The 17,783-nt window shown below is 46.3% G+C and overlaps 1 protein-coding gene across 16 annotated transcripts in view; it reads right to left on the bottom strand.

Moving 5' to 3' along the window:
- Positions 1 to 17,578, bottom strand: part of MKNK1 (MAPK interacting serine/threonine kinase 1) — a 42,908-nt gene extending 25,330 nt beyond the window's left edge. For 3 of the 16 annotated variants that reach the window (XM_017540910.2, XM_017540916.2, XM_017540906.2), the window contains exons 1-3: positions 17,461 to 17,553; positions 6,713 to 6,879; positions 556 to 657 (exon numbers count right to left, since the gene is read on the bottom strand). In XM_017540910.2, coding sequence (XP_017396399.1) covers positions 556 to 624 — 69 coding nt within the window. In that variant the 5' untranslated portion in view covers positions 625 to 657; positions 6,713 to 6,879; positions 17,461 to 17,553. Of the gene's footprint in view, positions 1 to 555; positions 658 to 1,009; positions 2,423 to 3,157; positions 3,262 to 6,712; positions 6,880 to 17,443 lie in introns of those variants that run through there. The other 13 variants (XM_037742895.1, XM_017540904.2, XM_017540914.2 and 10 more) reach the window with 9 other exon arrangements.
- Between the last annotated feature and the right edge of the window lie 205 nt (positions 17,579 to 17,783).

Here is a 17,783-nt window from a genome sequence, read left to right on the forward strand (position 1 = left end):
CAAAAAAAAAAAAAAAAAAAAAAAAAAAAAAAAAAATATTAAAAAAAAAAAAAAAAAAAAAAAAAAATTTTTAATTAATAATAAAAAATGTAGTCAAACACATACGCATAAGTAGCTGTAATCTGAGAGACAAATTCTCTGCTTGTAGGAGACTGAAGTTTCATCTGCAGCCACGGCCTTTGGTGTGTCTCTCTTCCTCTTATAGGGTTCTATCGCTCAGCAGCCCCTCCAGGAATAGCTGAGGGAAGAATCACATCTGAAAAAAGGGTGGGAGACCCCAAGCAATAACACTGATAGATGGGTCTCCCTGCTCTCTGACAAGGTACCTGAGCCATTCACAGGCAGCCAGTGCATCATCTGAGAGCTTTTTCCATCCTCACTCTCTTTCTGTAATGTCTTGTGTAAACTCCCTCATCCCCATCTTATCTCCCTACCACACGATAACCACCAGCTGGCTCTAACTTGATGCATCCTGTGATCTGGACCTGCAGCCGGGATGCTCCTCCTATGCTGGGGAAGCTGCAGGCCCAGATGTAGGGGATTTGTGTGACCAACCTTCAAACTTTCCTGGCAAGGAGTCAGCGGCCCGGGCCCTCCGCTTCTTCTTCTTCCTCCTGTCACCATCTTCGATGGGAAGGGGTTCGCTGCTGCCCATCTCTGGGAGATAAGAGGAGATGTAAGGGAAACATCACTGTACTGATCAAGCTGTAAATTTACCCAGAAGGAAAAAAAAAAAAAGGTAGTGGGGGGAGGACCCAGGAGCTTTACGCTGATGGTTTTTAAGTATCTGTGAAGACTATTGATTTGTTTTGACCTAGGAGGAAAAACTAAAGGCAAAACCATTATGGGAGATCATTAACTGTGGAAAGGAGCTCAGACAGGCGGGCTAGATTAAAAGAGGGCAGCAGAAGCCTGCTGTAACCAAGCTCATTAGCACATGGATTTAGATCTGCCACTGGTCAAACCATATTCCTCAAACAGAACAATGACTCCATAGGCAGAACCCCACCTGTGACATCCTCCAGCCTCAGGACCAGAAAGGCAAAACCGAGGGAGCTAGGCAAGAAGGGGGTTGGGAGTGGGCCATCCAGATGAGTCATAGGCTCAGCAACATTGCTATGGATGTGCACAGGGCACAAAAGGCTGGAGTGGAAATGGCCTCTGTGAAGGTAGCCATAGGGCTGGGGCTGGGATTCAAAATGGCCCCAAATTACTTTATGTCCAAGAGCACAGACCTGAGTGCCCATGGAGCCTATGGTATCCTCTCCTCCCACAGCTCCTCCATCAGAAGGGCTGCAGGTAGGACCCATTCGGGAGTCTGCAGTTGACAGGTCTGCACCAGGCTGCTGGATGAGGTCACTTATTGCAAAAACCTTATTATCTCCATTGGCAAGCACCTGGCTCCCCATCTTAAAAGGAGGATTTGTGGGGCAGGCATTCAGACACTGCACAGATTGGGCAGAAAAGGGTCAGATGAAAAGAATAAGCAGGACACTGAGATGGGAAAGAGAAAAGGAGGAACAGTGAACCAGTGCCCAATCACCATCCTGTTTCTAAGACACTCTAGCATGGGCCTGTCCCTGTTAAAGATAAATTACTTATAGAACATGTCATGTCCCTGATCCAGAGTGGAGCCTTAATACTCTTTGCCTGCAGTTAGAAATAATAAGATTTCTCTGAAGTCTCTGGGTCTAAATCCCCACCAGGGTGATTAAACCTTTACATCCTTCTGAAATAGAGGCACTCGAGTGCTGATGGGGCATACGACGTGAGAGACTTTTAGACCAACCTTCAATAAACACAGGCTCTGGGTTGTTGGTATTTTTCTTTCTTTTTTTTTTTTTCTGAGCTTTTAAAATGGAAGCTGGCTCTTTGCCCATTGAGGGGAAAGGCCCACTCTCTTCTCAGAGGATCCAGCTGCATACGATCAGAGAAACAGCACGTCTGCTAGGAAGACTGATTAGTGCCCATGCAGGTCCATACACTGTTCTCAGAGGCAAGTACATGACAGCCATCAGGAGAAAGCACACAGGATGGCACTTCAACCCCACAATCCAGAAAGCACGGTTATGCAGCCAAGTGTCTGACAGCTCAATTTAGGCGCATTCTTCCAACCACTTTGGGGATCTGATGATAGCACATTTTTAATTATAGTTTAGAATGGAGAACAGATAAACACACAGATAAAAGAAATCCACAGAGGATCTTAAAATATAACTCTAGTCAACAGCTTCAAACACAAGATATATCTGGGGACTGCAACACCTTATGAATCCAAAGAATATCTGGCTGAGTATGGTGGCTCACGTCTGTAATCCCAGCACTTCAGGAGGCCAAGGCAGGCAGATCACTTGAGGTCAGAAGTTCAAGACCAGCCTGGCCAACATGGTGAAACCTGTCTCTACTAAAAATACAAAAATTAGCTGGGCGTGGTGGCGGGTGCCTGTAGTTCCAGCTACTCGGGAGGCTGAGGCAGGAGAACTGCTTGAACCTGGGAGGTGGAGGTTACAGTGAGCCAAGGTCATGCCACTGCACTCCAGCCTGGGCGAAAAAGCAAGATTCCGTCTCAAAACATCAAACAACAAAAACAAATCAGCACCTCAACGCGCACCCTTGTCAAGGTAAATTAAGGGAAAAAAGCTTCCCAAATGTATAATATAATAAAAAATTCAACAGAAATAAAACACAGCATCGCTCATCTTCAGGAGCTCAGGGAGGGGGTGCCAGCCATGGGGTCAGCAGGCTGAGGAGGAGGAATCACAGTCTCTCTTGCCCTGACCTTGAGTGCAGTCTAGTGGCAACCCGTGTCCCCATCTATTTTCTCATCAGCACCGCAAGCCCCGTGCAGAGGAAACAGATTTGGATTTCAGCTCTTTCTCCTTCCCCCGTCCACACTCTTTTGGAGGGCCTGAGGACAAGCAAAACAGCCGAAAGGCAGGCAGAGCAGAGGAGCAGCAAGAGGGCTGGCGGCATTACAATTCACAGGGGACACTCAGGCACACGACTCTAACGAGAAAACCCTGTTAGCCACAATTTATACTTGGTCTTTACCACGGCAGGGCTGAGGGAGCCTCCTGTGCGAGAAGCATACCTCCCAGCACTGCCGCACACTCAATATTAGATTTTATGGCTTCACACACACACACAGATAGAGTACCTGGTATATTCTGCATGGATTTCAATGAAAGAGGGTACGCCAGAAGGGACAAATGGTTAAGACTTTCCTTGGAAACAGAACTTGGAGGAGAGTTGTTTCTGAAACTAGGAAGGAAAAAATGTAGGAAGATGGGTGAAGTGAAAGAAGCATGCTTAACTTTCCTGGTTACATAGGGGGAAGTGAGAGGTATCATAATCTCACCAAGGGGTTCCTAGTTTTCGTGGTACCATTACTATGCAGGGGACAAGGAAAGGGGACACTCAAACAGACACCAGTCAGATTTAACACATGACGGAAGAAAGAAGCCATTTGTAAAGTCAGCTTAATCAAAGGACAGTCTGTAGTGAGACTGCAAGGGGCTAAGGTATTCTTTCTCCAAGGGTCTGATGGGAGGGGAGGCTGGGCCACAGCATGCAGGTGGCAGCGTCTTGCACCACTGCAATGAAACTGGCAGGTGAGGCCTGCTAGGGTGCCAGCAAGGGATCCCCCACAGGCCTCAGACAGGACTGGGGGCCTGGGAGTCCCAGAGGCAAAAGGTCACGACTCCATTCCATCTTCTCCCTCTGTTCTGATTCTGGGATCACAAGCAGCCTTCAGAGCTGTTACTACGTCTCCTGTGGAAGGAACCACAAGAAGGAGGACATGGAAGGGGGGAAGGAAGTATGTGCTGAAGAAAGAGCAAGTAGGAGGAAGGGACTGGATGGGGATGGGGAGCAGCGTGCAGAAAGCTGACAAAGGTGGGCTGTACTCTGGGCCCCCAAGCACAAACACAGCCCACAAGGCTCTCCAACCCCTGGACCCTGTCTACCTTCCAGGCACCCAACACAGTCATTGTCTCATGGAAAAATGAAACTAGTGGCTAGTTCCACTTGCAGTTCAAGGGATCCCACACGTGCTTTTCCTTGAGAAAAGTGCTATACTTTGGTTTGCTGCAGAAGTGCTTTATGGGCATTTCTATTTTGTTACACAGAATATTAAAGAAAACTATAATATTTAACAAAATACTGGAATTCAACAAAACTGATCATTTTTGCTGCTTCATCAAGGACATTCAAAGCCGGGTGTGGTGGCTCATGCCTGTGATCCCAGCACTTTGGGAAGAGAAGGCAGGTGGATAATCTGAGGTCAGGAGTTTGAGACCAGCCTAGCCAACATGGCAAAACTCCATCTCTACTAAAAATACAAAAATTAGCTGGGAGTGGTGGGAGGTGTCTCTAATCTCAGTTACTCAGGAGGCTGAAGCAGGAGAACTGCTTGACCCCGGGAGGCGGAAGTTGCATTGTGCCAAGGTCATGCCGCTGTACTCTAGCCTGGGTGACAAAGTGAGACTCCATCACTCAGATGGAGTCTGAGAGAAAGCAAAACAAAAAGCTCAGAGAACATAGTGGAGAATACAAAGGCTAATAGCACAGTTCAGCATCACCACCTTGACCAAGGCACCAATAGTCTTACCCATTGTTGCTTTGCAACAACAGACAGCATCTTAGTACTATTACAAAAATCATTTTGACTGCACAGATTCCTGAAAGAGTTTTGGGGACCCCCACGGTCTGCAGTGTACACTGCAAACCACTGGCCCAGGTGATGGGCAGGGACTGGGTATGCCTGGAGCTGTGCCTGGGTGCCATGGAACTGACTGTGATGCGAAGAGCAAACTGGAGGCTAGAGAGAGAGTGTGGGCTGAAAGAGGCTGTATGTAACAGCCCGGGGCAGGGCAAGAAAGGCCTACAACTGAGACAGGGAGAGCAGGGACAGCAAGGAAGGGGAAGTGAGGTGTGAAACAGAATGAGGGAATGAAGCCATTGGGGTAGCACTGGTCCTAGTCCTACCAAATTACTGAAGAAGGTGAAGGGGGCAAAAACCACTGCCCTCCTTGAAGGAAGGGACGTTCTGATTCCTTTCTATCCCCACTGCCCAGTATGCAGCCAGGCAGAGGCGGATCTCATATACTTATGATTACATATTTATTAACCCAAGTTAATAAGAACCATAAGAACAGTAGGACCATCAAAGAAGGGGAGAATTAAGGAAGGGGAGCTGGCTGGGGATGGGAAGCAGGGAAAGACAATGGCACCACCAGGGAGCTTCAGATGAGGAAGGGGAACACACAGCAGCCAGGGACTATGAGAACTCACTGGCCAGGCTAAAACCACTGTCACTCAGCCCTCATCTGACCCAAATCTACAAATGAGGCATTATTCATAATCTCCCAAGTGTGACACCTCTGGTGACAGTGTAACACAGAACACTTCAAAATGTCATCATATATATCATATATATATATATAGAAGTTTAAAAAAATCCTGAAAAGATACATCTCAAATTATTATTATTATTTGGAGACAGAGTTTCGCTCTTGTTGCCCAGGCTGGAGTACAGTGGCACGATCTTGGCTCACCACAACCTCCGCCTCCCAGGTTCAAGTGATTCTCCTGCCTCAGCCTCCCAAGTAGCTGGGATTACAGGCACGCACCACCATGCCAGGCTAATTTTGTATTTATAGTAGAGGTGGGGTTTCTCCATGTTGGTCAGGCTGGTCTCAAACTCCCGACCTCAGGTGATCCACCCACCTCAGCCTCCCAAAGTGCTGAGATTACAGGCGTAAGCCACTGCACCCGGCCCAAATTATTACTATTTTTTGAGATAGGGTCTTGCTCTGTCACCCAGGCTGGAGTGCAGTGGCACAATCTCAGCTCACTGCAGCCTCCGCCTCCCAGGTTCAAGCAATCCTCTTGCCCTAGCCTCCCAAGTAGCTGGGACTACAGGCATGTACCACCATACCTGGCCACTTTTAAAATTCTTTGTAGAGACAGTCTTGCTGTGTTGGCCAGGCTGGCCACATTATTAGCAATGGTTATTTGGGGAGGGACAGTGTCTAATTCTTCTCTATCTCCACTGTCTAGTATGGAGGCAGGCAGAGCAGGGGCTTCATATACTTCTGTTGTATTTTATCTTGTTTTGTTATGACGTAGTTGTTTTAATTTCACAATTAAATGATCTGACCAGGCATGGTGGCTCATGCCTGTAATCCCAGCACTTGAAGAGGCTGAAGCAGGCAGATCACCTGAGGGTCAGGAGTTTGAGATCAGCCTGGCCAACATGGTGAAACCCTGTCTCTACTAAAAACACAAAAATTAGCTGGGTGTGGTGGTGCACGCCTGGAATCCGAGCTACTCAGGAAGTTGAGGCAGGAGAATCGCTTGAACCCGGGAGGCAGAGGCTGCAGTGAGCCGAGACTGTACCACTGCACTCCAGCCTGGGCGACAGAGCGGAACTCTGTCTCAAAAAAAAAAAAAAAAAAGTAAATAAATATGTTTTAGTTACCATAGGTTTTCCTTATGATCCTCTGCCGTGTCATTCTGTAGAAATGTGTTCCTCTTACCAAGCATTATTTGAGACATGCCAGGGCAGCTCCGCTCATCCCAGCTGCCCAACTAAGTGCTGAGAACCATGATCTGTTAGATGGTCTCTTACCTGCCCCTTCCTCTGGACGTATCAGACCATTTCAATTTGAAGTAATCTAAAAGGATAACTAAAATGTACTCCCAATTTTACCTATAGGTTTTTCCAACTTTTTGGAAGATATCCTCCGTAAACTTGAAATCCCAAATGAAATAAAGCCCCTGTCAGGGAGTTGGTGTCTTCCAGCTACACAAAGTGTCTCAATGGTCTTTGTACGTGGCCAGCAATCTTCAGTTCTCCATTGCCCTCTGACAAGTAAACTTTGAAAAAGCAGAAACAGAAAGGAAATCAAAATGCTGACTTTTTTAAAAGGACCAGAGAAGATAAAGATCAATCTGAATGTGCCCCGAACCTATGAGTTACCCCACTAAGCAGATATACACACAGCAATCACAGATTTCCTGTCTTTAAAATCAGACATTTAAATTTAATTTTCTGTAGAGACAGAGTCTTGTTATGTTGCCCGGCCTGGCCAAATTATGAACAATGATTATTTGGGAAGGGGCAGTTTCTAAGTCCTCTCTATCCTCACTGCCATTAAGCATTGGAAGATTTAACAAAGGTCTGAGTTAAATTTTTCAGATTCTGTTTCCATTATGGAATTCCAGACCCAAAAAGATATAACTGGACTTAGATGATAGAGATGGACATCTCTGCTCTGAGAAGTCTCAGGCCAAAGGGAAAAGTTCACAGACCAGGCGTGGTGGCTCATGCCTGTAATCCCAGCATTTTGGGAGGCTGAGGCAGGTGGACTGACCTAGCTCTGGAATTCAAGACCAGCCTGGGCAACATGGTGAAACCCATCCCTACAAAAATACTAAAATTAGCCAGGCGTGGTGCCATGCACTTGTAGCTTGCTACCACACCTGGCTCGGGAGGCTGAGGCAGGAGGATTGCTTGAGCCCAGGAGGTCCAGGCTGCAATAAGCCAAGATCATGCCACTGCACTCCAGCCTGGATGACAGAGCAAGGCACTCCTCTACTACCCACATATTTAGAGAAATGACCTCTGGCTCTCTCATTTAGTGGTCAAGTCCAAGTCTCACAGGCAAGAGGTAACAGAGCTCAAAAGATAAAGTAAACGCTGAGAGCAGCAGGTGGCATGAATGAGAACAAGGTTTTGTGTTGAATACATAATTATTGCTATTTTTCAGTCTGATGACTTCATTTTCTCTATGTTTACTGTTATATACCACAAATCCAGCTATCACATGTCAAAATTGCTCTGTCAACTTCTCTATGAAATAAATATGCATTTCCCTTTTTCCCAGTGGAAAAGCTCTGAAAATGCAGTTTAAATCTGAATTCTGGGCCTTTATGCCAAAATTTCTAAAAAGCTTTCTAACTGGAAGTTGGGTGTATTTCACCATTATCGAAAACCACATGTCCCAAATGGGACTTGTTCCCAACCCCCACCTACTGCCTCCTTCCTCCGATTTCTCTTCTTCCCTCTCAGATCACGTCATCCTGCCAGCTACCTAGCCACAGAACCTTCAAATCATTTCTAATGTCTCTTTCTCCTTCATTCTCGTCAGTGTCAAATGCTCACACTGGCAGGCTTTCCTTTGGTCTGATGTGTGGAAAAATAACTCCTGGAAAAGAGCTCCTGGAAAAATAACTCCTATTTATTCTTCAAGACCCACTGCAAGTTACTGAGAATAGTCCAGCAAGTTATGGAAGCATAACTCCATTTTTTGGTGGAGGTGGGGAACAGGGGGATAGGATCTCACTCTGTTGCCCAGGCTGGAGTGCAGTGGCATGATCTTGGCTCACTATAGCCTTGACCTCAAACGACCCTCCCACCATAGCCTCCTGAGTAGCTGGGACTACAGGCACATACCACCACCACACCTAGTCAATTTTTTTATTTTTTGTAGAGTTGGGGTCTCGCCATGTTGCCCAGGCTGGTCTTGAACTCCTGGGCTAAAGCAGTCTTCCCATCTCAGCCTCCCATAGTGCTGGGATTACCGGCATGAGCCATCACACCTGACTGGAAGCGGTCGTCTTTGCTTCTATTTAATGCAGCATTCAACAGAACCTACAGTATACATACTGTGATAACACTTCCAGCAGGTTACACACATGCACATGTGGCACTCCCGCTAGGCCAACAGCTCCTCAAAGGCAAGCATATATCTTTTTTATCTTTGCATTACCAGCATTTAACACAGTATCTGGCACAAAAAGGGCTCTAGTAAATCTGAATGAATTACTTCATACACAAATGTCTCTTTACTGTCCAATAGAGATGTTAGCACATTGGTCAGTCCTTCCTGCTACGCTTTTTATTCCTAAACAAATCTGAAGCCCAGTGAAACTATTTCCAGGGCCCAAGGAAACAGGGTATGCTCTCTCTCTTCACTTCCACTATCACACTTCCAGGGACAGCCTTGAACACCTTTGAATGACAGGGTCTGGCTCTATTAGCCAGGCTGGAGTGCAGTGGCATGATCTTCGCTCACTGTAGCCTCCACCTGCCAGGCTCAAGTGATCCTCCCATCTCAGCCTCCCAAGTAGCTGAGACTACCGACATGAGCCACCATGCCTGTCTAATTTTTGTATATTTTGTAGACACAGGGTCTTGCCATGTTGCCCAGGTTGGTCTCCAACTCCTGAGCTCAAATGATTTGCCTGTTTCAGCCTTCCAAAGTGTTGGGATTACAGGCGTGAGCCACCGCACATGGCCTTGAACTTATATTCTGTCTTTAGTCTTGTCATAGGTTTATACCCCAACTGGTCCCTTCTTGTTACCTATGGTAGGAGGTGGCAATTTTTCTCTGTAAAGTGCAAGATGGTAAATGTTTTAAGCTTTGTATGTCACATAGTCTTTGTTATGACTCACTTTTGCATTTGTAGAGAGAAATCAGCCACAGACATTAAGTAAATAAATGACTGTAGCTATATGTCAATAAAACTTTATTTTTAGACACTGAAATCTGAATTTCATATGATTTTCATGTGTCATAAAATATTGATCTTTTCCTGATTTCTCCCCAACAATGTAAAAATGTTTACTTTTTGTTTGCATGCACATAAAAACAGGTAGTCAGTCAGATATGGCCTGTGGGCCATAGTTTGCCAACCCTTCACCTATAGTAGAAAAAAATCTCAGACTTTCTTATGGATTTTCTGTTATTTTGCCATGTGGAGCCATGCTAGGCTGGGGAAGTAGAAAGCACAGGGCTTTTGGGCATTAGGTTCTAGATTCCAGTTTTGGCCCTACCATCTACCAGCCGGGCAGACTTGGTCATAAAATTTAACCTCTCTGAGCTTTATTACCACCATCTATAAAATGGGGGCACTAACACCCACATCACAGAGTTGTCATGGGAATTCAGTGAGCTAATGTATACGGAGTTCATGGCACCAGAGTCTGGCATACAGTAGGCACTCAATAACTAGTAACTCTTATTCTAGCTTCTGGAATAAGAGTTCCCCAGACCAACTGCAGCTCTGGAAAGCAGCCCAACCGCTCCGTGAACCACAAGGGGCCACAGGAGGGAATAAACCGACAGCAAATACAAAGGCAGAAAGAGAATTTGGAGGTTTTCAGATACATGCCACAGGATTCTAAGTGCCTGGTTAGCCCTGATTCCTTCTGGCACCATTTAGCACCATTTAAAATTCCTTTGGTTCTTTTTTCCTCCTCAAAAATAAACTTCTGACTCTCACAGTGCTTAAAGATCCTTAGCATTCTTTACCAACTACCCAGATGGACCCTGGAGCCCTCTCCTCACTCCTGAACCTCCTGCTGGGGTGGGGAAGGGCGACCATGGCCAGATCAAACCTACACAGATCGGCCTGCGGCTGAGTCTTAAGAAGGCTGGGCCTGGTGAGGCACCCAATTCTCTCTCAATTCTTCATGAATTTCTTGCTGTACTGGGAATGAAATTTCTCCAGTGCTTAAGAACTAGACTTTCTATAGAAGTTTTAAAGAAAAAAAAAAAAAAAAAAAAAAAAAAAAAAAAAAAAAAAAAAAAAAAAAAAAAAAAAAAAATCACCATGTATACAAACAAAAGATCCCTCACATTACTTTCAAGACAGAACACATCAGTGGGGCACAGGTAAGATTAGGGTTTATGGTAACTACCCTTGGTCCAAAAAGCCAGATCTCACCCTGTAACTTCCTTGCTCCAAAATCTCTCATGGGTGTCCGCTGCCTCTGTAGTAACCACGCTTCTGTGCTGTCACTCAGGGCCTCCATCATCCCGGCCCAGACCACCACTCTTGCACTGTGTCTTGCCACCCCTCCAGGGGACTCTTAACCTGCAGTCTAGTCAAAAGGGACTGTATTTCTACCTGATTGCTTTAACCATTCTCAGCTTCCCACACTTGTGCACAATTAAATCACCTGTAACATTTCATTACACATCTTCCCCTAGACTGTGAGCTAGGGACAGAGTAGAGACTATGTCTGCTTCATCTCTGGGTCCCCTCGACCTAGCAGAAGCTAGGGGCAACCACTTAATAACTGTTAATGAATAGATGGAAACAGCTGAAGTTATTCTTCCCTTAAGCTGTTTTAGCTGGACTCTTATTAGAAGACCAAGTACAGTTTGGGTTACTGCCAGGAAGCAGAAAAACCAAGAGAAAGAAAAGAGGCATGACCAATGTGATCCAAGCAATGGAAAATAGGTTTTAAGAGTGAGGTAAAAGAGACCAAGGCTGTTTAGCTGGGAGAAGAGAAGACGAGGCCTAACTGGATTCCGGCTTTAAGTGCAGAAAAGGTTCTCATGAGAAAATCTTGATCTCATTCTCCCTTTAGAATCAGAAGAAACTTTTCCATATTCATGGAAAATGGAACAAGAAGAAATGGCTTAAGTTAAGGCCCGAGGGGTTCAAGCTGGACAGAAGGAACCAAGTCAGGCACTGCTTTTCCAGGAATACTGCTACCGCACTTTCGGCAAGTGAGTTGGACGGTCTTAACCGGCACTCTTGTTGAAGGCTGTGCAAACAGGAATACATATTCTGCTCTGTTCCTGTTCACTGTGGAGAGAGGTGGGTGAAAACACAAGTCAGGTAAGATTTTCTAAGGAGCCACTGACTTTTTATTGACCCATTTCCTACAGGCTGTTTCTGCCATGTTATGCATTGCAACCCTGTGCTGGAACAATCTAGTATTTCAAAGTTTCCTGATAGGGCAATGGAAAAAAGAGAAGGTAACAATGCCAGGGAAGGGAAAACGGCTCTAATAAATATACTTTCTATACAAAACAGCACCGAACTGGGCATTAATATAATTGTTATTATTACTACTAAAGCTCACATTTATTGAGCACCTACTATGTGCTGGGCACTATGCTGTTACATCTCAATTCTCATAACAACCCCATGAGGTAAGTAATATTTGTATTCTCATTGTACAGATGAAGAAACGGAAGCTCAGGAAGCTTAAATCAACTTGCCCAAGTCACACAGCTAGCAAGTGACAGGGCCAGGACTCAAACCTAGGCAGTCTGACCCTAGAGTCCATATACCTAACTACTGTCTCCCTATAAGGATGAGAGGCTGGCATATAAACTCTAGTCTCTCTGAATCCGGTTCATATTCTCAGCTCTTCCTCATACTGTCCCAAGCTAGGACATTAGCAAGAGTTGAGGCCTGAGAACTGAACCAAAATACTCCCGTGATTAATCATCATCTATAAAATGGGGGCACTAACACCCACATCACAGAGTTGTCATGGGAATTAAGTGAGCTAATGTATATGGAGCTCATGGCACCAGTGCCTGGCATACAGTAGGCACTCAATGACTAGTAACTCTTATTCCAGCTTCTGACATGGCTTCCCCAGATCAACCACAGCTCTGGAAAGCAACCCAGCCTCTCTGTGAACCGCCACAGGAGGGAATAAACTGACAGCAAATACAAAGAAAAGAAACAGATTGAGGTCTCTCGGGTGACAATGAGCAGACGCAGGACTTGAATGCCAGCCTCTGGACCCCAAGTTCAGTGCTCTTTCCTATTTACAGACTCTGGTTGAATCTGAGGGTGAGAAAATGAAGGGACAGGATATGCTAAATGGGCTGCCTCCCCAGATAGATCCTTTTGTAATGAACTGTCAATCTCCCCTCAGAACCCATGCCTGAAATACAAGGGTCCTGCAGCCTCTGTAAACTGGTGCTAAGATTCTACTAGCTAACGATGGCAATGCTCTGATTTATGGCACTGTGGGGGCTGCCAAAATGCTCACCTATTAAACCTATCAAGCAAACCTAGTCCATGCAGCTTCCAAACTAGGCCAGTGATTCACCATTGAAGCCTCTTCATTGATGTCCCCATTCTGGGACTGTCTTTGCCCCAGTCTAACCTCCATCCTGCTGCCAGAGAAAACAAAGCCCCAGTCATGGCATTCGGAGCCTTGCAGCATAAGGAAAAGAACATGGGAATTGGAACCCAGCACTGCTAACTTTGAAGCAAGCTGTGCCCTTACTAACTACCCAACCTTGTGGAAGTCACTTTAATCTTTCTGAGGTCTGGTTTCTTCATCTTTAGATTGAATATAAATAGGCCTACATTATAGGATTAAATAAATTATAGTATGTAAAGCATCTAGCACAATGCAAGCCACAAAGCAAAGGAGACACTTGGTAAATGCTAGTGTTCTGCTCCTCTCTCCTCTCTCTACATTTTAGCCCAAATCTGCCACTTTGGCTTATTTCTCCTCCTCGCAAACTCCTCTCCCTTCCACAACACACACCCCCACACACCCCTACACCCCTACACCTGTCCATTTCTGCCTCTCAACCGTTGCTCAAGCTGTTCCTTCTCCCAGGAATAAACTCTCTCCAAGGCCCAGCATAAATTCTCCACCTTCAGAATCCTCTGGCCATGCTGGGATTGATTTCTCCTTCTCCCAAACTCCCACTCTGTTTATATCCCTTACTACATTTACCATAGTCAGTCTGATTTCAGTTATTTATGTACTTATCTATCTTCCCAACTACACTGGAAGGAGGAGGTTCTGAGAAGACAATTACTGATAGGAGGGCAGGAAATGTGTTGTTTTCCTCTGTGTATATTTCTCAATACCTGGGTCTTGTACATAGCAAGAGCTCAATATGTACTCACCGAATTGAATCTTTCCATCCTAAACTGGGAATCTTTACAGAAAGATCCTGGCCTGAGTTCATTCTAAAACTATGCATGTACTGCCTAACTTGATAAATAGGCAATTTTTAAAGTCCATGAATATTCATAAACTAAGATCCACTAATACTCATGTGGACTTCTTTCAGTCCTTCATCCATTCTTCCAGCACACTCTGGACTCCTCTTGGGATCTCTCTCCAGCATACCGGGAGACGTCGCTGGGACAACATTTCTCACTCACAGAGATCTGGGAGCAAGCTCTTTGGAGAACTGTTCCACCCCACTGGGTAGGAGGTGACTACCATTAAAACCATACTAAAACCCAGAGCTGTGGAATCAGAAAATAGATCTGAATGATCTGCCTCACTTTCCAAGTTGTAACATAGAGTTAAAAACATTTAAAACAGTGTCTGGAACACAGCAGGTGTGCAATAAATGTTAGATGTTCTATTAATGATGTAGTAGACTGGAAAAAAACAGTCATGTCATTTCACTTCTAGAACTATCTCCACTACTGACTGATTCCTTGTGTAATCTTTTTTTGTAAGACAGAGTCTTGCTTTATCACTCAGGCTAGAGTGCAATGATGTGATCTCAGCACACTGTAACCTCTGCCTCCTGGGTTCAAGTGATTCTCCTGCCTCAGCGTCAAGTAGCTGGGATTACAGGTGCCTGCCACCACGCACAGCTAATTTTTGTATTTTTAGTGGAGAGAAAGTTTCACAATGTTGGTCAGGCTGGTCTCAAACTCCTGATCTCAGATGAATCCGCCTGCCTCGGCCTCTCAAAGTGCTGGGATTGAGCCACTGCACCCAGCCTCCTTACGTAATCTTAAGTCCTTTCCCCATCTGTAAAATGAAAGTGGCAGAACCAGATGGTTGGTTCCCAGGCTCATTCTACCTTCAACCATGTATATTTTTCCATGATCAAGAAATAACTTTCTCTTCCACATGCTGAGGCTGTTGGCAAGGGAAAATGTGCATTTGTAGCTGCTGGTCCCCAGATGGGAGGGACCACTGTTTCCCATGGCCAAGGGCAGAGTGATTGATTAGTAAACCACCTGTGAGCTTTCCCCTGTTTGAAGTATACTATTAATATACCCAGCACAGGTCTCTAACAGAGCATTACCTCTGGGTATAGACGCATGCCTACCTTCCAACAAAACTCACAGTCAAGGCAAGACAAGAGCCTGAAAACAATGGCTTTAATGAAGATTCCTTGCTTGTCCAGAATTCTTGTACTTTCTTGCTTTTGATGCCTGTAATTAGGGCATCAGTCTAAACTAGGGCCCTCCTTAGGCACAAAGAGGAGGAAAAACACAAAGTCCCATTGTGAACCTGGCAGCTCATAAAACAAGGCCAAAGCTAGTAAATAAAAAATGTCACTGACTCATTTAACCACAAATACTGCAAAAGCCTACTGTGTACTGGCCCTGTGCTGGACAGAGGAGGAAGGAAACAGATACGATTCCTTGCCACCCATGTACTCAGAGTACATATGGGGTGTATGTACCCCTAGGCAGACTCTAATGATAGCTATATTAGAGGGTCAGCCTCTGCTACAGAAGACAGAAAGGGGAGCAACTAATCCAGCAGAAGCCTCAGAAAAGCTTCACTACAGAGACGTGGGCCTTGAAAGATGAGAAGGAGGAAAGAAATCCAGAAGGAAGGGGGAATATAAGCAAAGGCTTGAACAGGAACAAGCAGGGAGCGTTTAAGAAACAGAGACTTGGCGGGGCATGGTGGCTCACACCTGTAATCCCAGCACTGTGTGAGGCTGAGGTGGGTGGATCACCTGAGGTCAGGAGTTCAGGATCAGCCTGGTCAACATGGTGAGACCCTGTCTCTACTAAAAATACAGAAATTAGATGGTGTGGTGACTCATGCCTGTAATCCCAGATACTCAGGAGGCTGAGGCAGGAGAATCACTTGAACCTGGGAGGCAGAGGTTACAGCAGTGAGCCAAGATCACGCCACTGAACTCCAGCCTGGGTGACAGAGTGAGACTCCATCTCAAAAAAAAAAAAGAGAAACAGAGACAACTAGTTTATTTTGACTGGACCACAGGGTGTAGGTTTGGAAAAATCAAGGGAAACACGGCAGGAGAGAGGTTTGAGAAGAGATTGTGGAGGAACTTGTCTGAGGCTGGAGTCCAAACTCTACACCACGCTTGTCCAACTTGTGGCCTTGGATGGCTTTGAATGTGGCCCAATACAAACATACTTAAAACACTGAGATCTTTTTGCAATTTTTTAAAAAGCTCATCAGCTATAGTGTTAGTGTATTTTATGTGTGGCTGAAGACAATTCTTCTTCTAATGTGGCTCAGGGAAACCAAAAGATTGGACATCCCTGCTTTACATAGTAGGCAATGCAGCCCACCAAGGTTTCTGAGCAGTGTCTCAGGAAGAGCACAGGGACACCCATGAAGAGGATGCAAAAGGAACAAAGTAATTAAATTACTATGGGACCACATCACAGGAGACCACATGTGCTGGTCTCCAACAGCTCCTGTTCACAGAGCTTCCCTCTCCCATGGCTTGGCTTCATGCGATCTCAGTTGCCAGCCCCAACAGCTGTCAGTATCTGCAAAATACTAGAGTAACAGGACTCCTAGCCAACTCTGTGGATTAGAGAGAGAGAAGAGCTGAGGTGGGGGCAGATGGGCACAGGGGACACCAAAGTCTTTGGCTGGCTCATTTCCATATAAAACCCAACCCTGGATTTCCTCTTCATACCACTTCCAGCCCAGCCCTCCAATGAAGTGCTGAAGCTAAGAAGAGTGGGTTGAAAGCACCTGGCTGATGGGTGGGGATCCAGTGAGACACTACAACTACTGTCCAGCATGCCAGGCGGCACACGGGCAGTGGTGCCCTTCCCATTCTGCAAGGTCAGTTCCACCTGTAAATCCTACTGAGGCTTCAAGGCTCAGGTCACATCAACACTTCTCTCAGAGCCTTTCTAAAGTACCCCAATCCAAAATGACCTACCTCCTAGAAATCACAGCTTCCACATATTCAGCACATGTTACAGGACAGGCACCATACTAGGTGACTTCCATATAATCCTACTCAACCTTCACAATGACCCTGTTATGCCCATTTCATAGGGAAGAAAGTGAAGCTCTGTGATGGGAAGCGGACTTGCCCCAGGACACACAGCTAAGAGGTGGAAGAGATGAGATCTGAACACAGGACTCCCTGAGCCTAAAGTTGAGCACCTCTAACAACACTTCATTCCTGTGAGCCTGCCTGCCTTGATCTGCCACTGACAGGAGCTCTCTGGGAAGACACTATTAATACCTTTCCCTGTGGACAGCCACCCACACAGGCAGGAGCCTTTCAATACTGAAAATAAATGAAAACAGTTAACTTAAACATAACGCAGTACACAGATTTCACAAATTCCTCACGTTCAAAACTATTCATGGCACTGGACTACCTGAGCCCTGCGTCCAGCCATAGCCTCGGTCCGGATTCCTGGGAGAGACTGAGTCTCAAACGGGCCAGAGTAAACGCTGTCTCGACACCGGTCGCGCCCTGACCCCCAGGCACAGGCGGTGCCCTGACAGGTCGCAGAGGGAGCCCTCGGGACAGTCCTGAAAAGCGTCCCCTTCGGTTGTCCCTTCGCAGCTGAATCAGGTTGTGACCTCTGCCGCCGTGAAGGCCCTGACTGCCCCCTTCCGGGCGCACGGGCTCACTCACAGACCCCAGCCCCATTTAGCTCAGAGGAATACCTCGCTGTCTCTTTTACCTTCGCCGCCTCCAGCCGGGGAGCGGTTGCGCGCACCCCTACCTGCAGATCGCTCCTCCGAGAACGCGGAAGAGGCGGTGCTAGACCCAGGGGGTGGGCCCAACCAGACAGGGGCGTGAGAGGGCGGAGCTGCGCCTGCGCCCTGATGGCTACCCAGGGGCTGGGGGGGCGGATTGACAGGGGGTTCAAACTGAGCAAACTGCGCAGGCGTAACAGGTGAGAGGCGGGAAGAGGGAAGATTGCCGGCAGGGGGGTGGGGCTTAGCTCCTCCGGTGTTTTCTTTTCCTAATGGAGGTCTAGAAGCCAGGGAAGGGAGGAGGCCG

Source organism: Cebus imitator, unplaced genomic scaffold (genome assembly GCF_001604975.1).
Source record: "Cebus imitator isolate Cc_AM_T3 unplaced genomic scaffold, Cebus_imitator-1.0 Scaffold129, whole genome shotgun sequence".
Taxonomy (NCBI): domain Eukaryota; kingdom Metazoa; phylum Chordata; class Mammalia; order Primates; family Cebidae; genus Cebus; species Cebus imitator.